The sequence below is a fragment of the Limulus polyphemus genome, unplaced genomic scaffold, assembly GCF_000517525.1.
Source record: "Limulus polyphemus unplaced genomic scaffold, Limulus_polyphemus-2.1.2 Scaffold1535, whole genome shotgun sequence".
In the NCBI taxonomy this organism is placed as follows: Eukaryota; Metazoa; Arthropoda; class Merostomata; order Xiphosura; family Limulidae; genus Limulus; species Limulus polyphemus.
In genome coordinates, this window is record NW_013667145.1 from 140,746 (window position 1) to 144,288 (window position 3,543).

The following is a 3,543-nucleotide window of genomic DNA, read 5'->3' on the forward strand; positions in this document are numbered from 1 at the left end:
CCGTTTCCCCAGAGCAAAAGTTTGAAAGTTTAGATGGAAAATGAATAAGGTGCGTGATTGTTAGTCTTTTGCTACAACTGTCAGGGGACTTGGGGCCATAATTTCCAATTATTTCCCCCTACTTACGAGGATCAGTGGGAACGAGTAGAGTGTTTCTGTGCCCACTAAGTCAAACAGTTGAAGTCAGTATAACCAGAACACGGATATGTGTGGCTATTTTCTAATTGTTTCATCCTGCTTTGCTAGGATGAGTGGGAACAAATCGAACGTCTTTGTGTCCATCAAGTCAAACAGTTGCAGTCAGTATAACTAGAACATGGATATGTGTGGCTATTTTTTAATTGTTTCATCCTGCTTTACTAGGGTCAGTGGGAACAAATCGAACGTCTTTGTATCCACCTAGTCAAACAATTGAAGTCAGTATAACCAGAACATGGATATGTGTGGCTATTTTTTAATTGTTTCATCCTGCTTTACTAGGGTCAGTGGGAACAAATCGAACGTCTTTGTATCCACCTAGTCAAACAATTGAAGTCAGTATAACCAGAACACGGATATGTGTGGCTATTTTTTAATTGTTTCATCTTGCTTTACTAGGATGGGTGGGAACAAATCGAACGTCTTTGTGTCCACCAAGTCAAACAGTTGAAGTCAGTATAACCAGAACATGGATATATGTGGTTATTTTCTTATTGTTTTATTCTGCTTCACGAGGATCAGTGGGAACAATTCGAACGTCTTTGTGTCCACCAAGTCAAACAGTTGCAGTCAGTATAACCAGAACATAGATATATGTGGTTATTTTCTTATTGTTTTATTCTGCTTCACGAGGATCAGTGGAAATAAATCGAACGTCTTTGTGTCCACCAAGTCAAACAGTTGCAGTCAGTATAACCAGAACATGGATATGTGTGGTTATTTTCTTATTGTTTTATTCTGCTTCACGAGGATCAGTGGACATAATTCAAACGTATTTGGGCCTACCAAGTCAAACAGTTGAAGTCAGTATAACCAGAACATGGATATGTGTGGTTATTTTCTTATTGTTTTATTCTGCTTCACGAGGATCAGTGGAAATAAATCGAACGTATTTGTGTCCACCAAGTCAAACAGTTGCAGTCAGTATAACCAGAATTATTACTTGAAATATGTCGTTGTTTAAGTTGGTTCTGCTATAAACAGTAGCTGTTCTTATTACTTGAAATATGTTGTTTTTTAACTTGAATGTGCAATAAACAACACTTGAATGAAACGGTTCTTTTCTTATTTACTTTGGTAGAAAAGCTATACATCCAAAATGATGATTTTTTTAAATCTTTGCTCATAATCATATGACATGTTCAACTGTTAAGCTTTTCCAAACACACATGTCCCCGATTGTTGAAGAACAATGGGTTATTAATTGTGAGGAAGTTATATATTTCTCATGGATATGCACTAACAGCCTTAAATTATCATCTACAAAATTAAAATAACCACACATATCTATGAGAACAGCTACAACTACTCAAAGATAACTGTTTGTATCAAGCTCATTATCATTATAAGTTTTAGAAAATTAAATTGAGCCAGAACATTATAGCTACAGACCACGAATAAAATGATAACACTTAAAACTTCAGACATTTGTGTTTGTTCATTAAGATCGTACTGGCAAAAAATTAAACTTTCGAAAACTTGTCCCCCGCTGGGACGGGAGTAAGTCTACGGATTTACAACGCTAAAATGAGGGGTTCGATTCTCCTCGGTGGACACAGCAGATGGCCCGATGTGGCTTTGCTTTGAAAAACACACTCGTATCTTTCAAAAAACTTCGAGGTATGGATACGAAAAAAAATTGAAGATAGATTCAACGTTCATAAAAGACTGAATACATATATATCATAACAACTACTGAAAAGAACTTGAAAGCCTAGATACATTTGTTTATTTGTTGTTAAGCATAAAACTACACAATTGGTTATCTATACTGTAATCCCAACAAGGATCGAACCTTCTGAGCAGCTATCAAACTTACTGCCGAGCCACCGGGGGACCATCTGGATTCAGAAAGTCTCAGAACGAATGTTATTATACTCTCAAACCAAGCATACAAAAATAATTGCTTATGATTAATGTTTAACGTAAAGAAATAAGACTGTATTTAGAGTCTCGATGAAAGCTTTTCTATAACAAAGCAGTCTTTTCCAAAAGAATGCACAGAAGATACCAGTTTTCAGCTAAACTAAATTTTTTTAAAGATTTAAATGTTATTTGGACATCTCTATAAATGGTTCAAACCCACTTCTTTTCTGCGCGAAACATAATTTCTTCAAGTTTAAAAACAACATTTTAACGGTTGTACAGCTGTTTCGATATCCTAGATGTTATGTGATCGTTGGTAAATGGTAGAACTATTTGTTTGTTGTTAAGCACAAACAGCATAATGAGTTATCTATGCTCTTTCTATTGCAGGGATCGAACTCCGAATTTCATCGTTAAAATTAAAGACCCTTAAGCTTGCGCTGAACCATCGAGGACAAGTGGAAAGAATGGAACATGGTATATACAATTACTACATATGGTAAGGACCCTTGGGAGCATATTCTATATAATTATTTCATGTGGTAAGGGCCCTTGGAAGCATAGTCTATATAATTGTTTCATGTAGTAAGGATGTTTGGGGGGTATAATCTATACAATTGTTTCATGTGATAAGGATTTTTGGGAACATAGTGTGTATGATTATTTCAGGTGATACGAACTTTTGAAAACATAGTCTATTTAATTATTTTATGTGATGCGGACTTTTGGGAGTATAGCCTGTATAATTATTTCATGTGATGAGGACTATTGGGAGCGCAATCTATACATTAATTTAAGTGATAAGGAACCCTCGTATCAAGTTGTAAGAAATATTTGCCCAATTTACTATATACAATAAAATCATCAGCTTTTCAGAATGAGACTTCTTTACCTTTTGAGCAATACAAGTGTAATTGATGAGAAACTCCATTTCCTAAAGCTGGTTTTAGTAACATTGTTGGTTAAAATGTCTGAAATACTTTATAATAGTATTGTTTGTTATCAATTTTATACTTATAAGACTATTAGCTTTATATACGACGCCCCCCCCCCCCAGTGGGACAGCGGTATGTCTGCGGACTTAAAACACTAGAATCCGGGTTTCGATACCCGTGGTGGGCAGAGCACAGATAGCCCATTGTGTAGCTTTGTGCTTAATTACAAACAAACAAACAATTTATATACGATATTAATAGAAACTTAAAGCTACTAAGCTTGTCGAATATCGTGAAATGTTAATGGGTTTATGACTGAAAATATCGTTAATAGAAAGGGCACGCAACTGATGATTCATTGTACAATACTCATGATCGTTTTTTTCTTTTGTATTTGTGTATGAAATATACCATAGTGTATAAAATATACAATGTTTCGAAACATTATGTTACTTAAATTTACTTAAAAACAACCTGGTACAAAAATTTTCGAAAGTTTTCTCACCTTTTAATCCTTTTACGTCTTCTAAATTTGTGATTGGCT

General features: G+C 34.9%; 1 protein-coding gene across 1 annotated transcript in view; it reads right to left on the reverse strand.

Annotated features, from left to right (window-relative positions):
• Window positions 1-2,995, reverse strand: part of LOC106463985 (putative fatty acyl-CoA reductase CG5065) — a 25,973-nt gene extending 22,978 nt beyond the window's left edge. Inside the window, exon 1 of the mRNA XM_022391638.1 lies at window positions 2,957-2,995. Within this exon, the coding sequence (XP_022247346.1) occupies window positions 2,957-2,995 (39 nt within the window). The remainder of the gene's footprint in view (window positions 1-2,956) is intronic.
• Window positions 2,996-3,543: the final 548 nt, after the last annotated feature.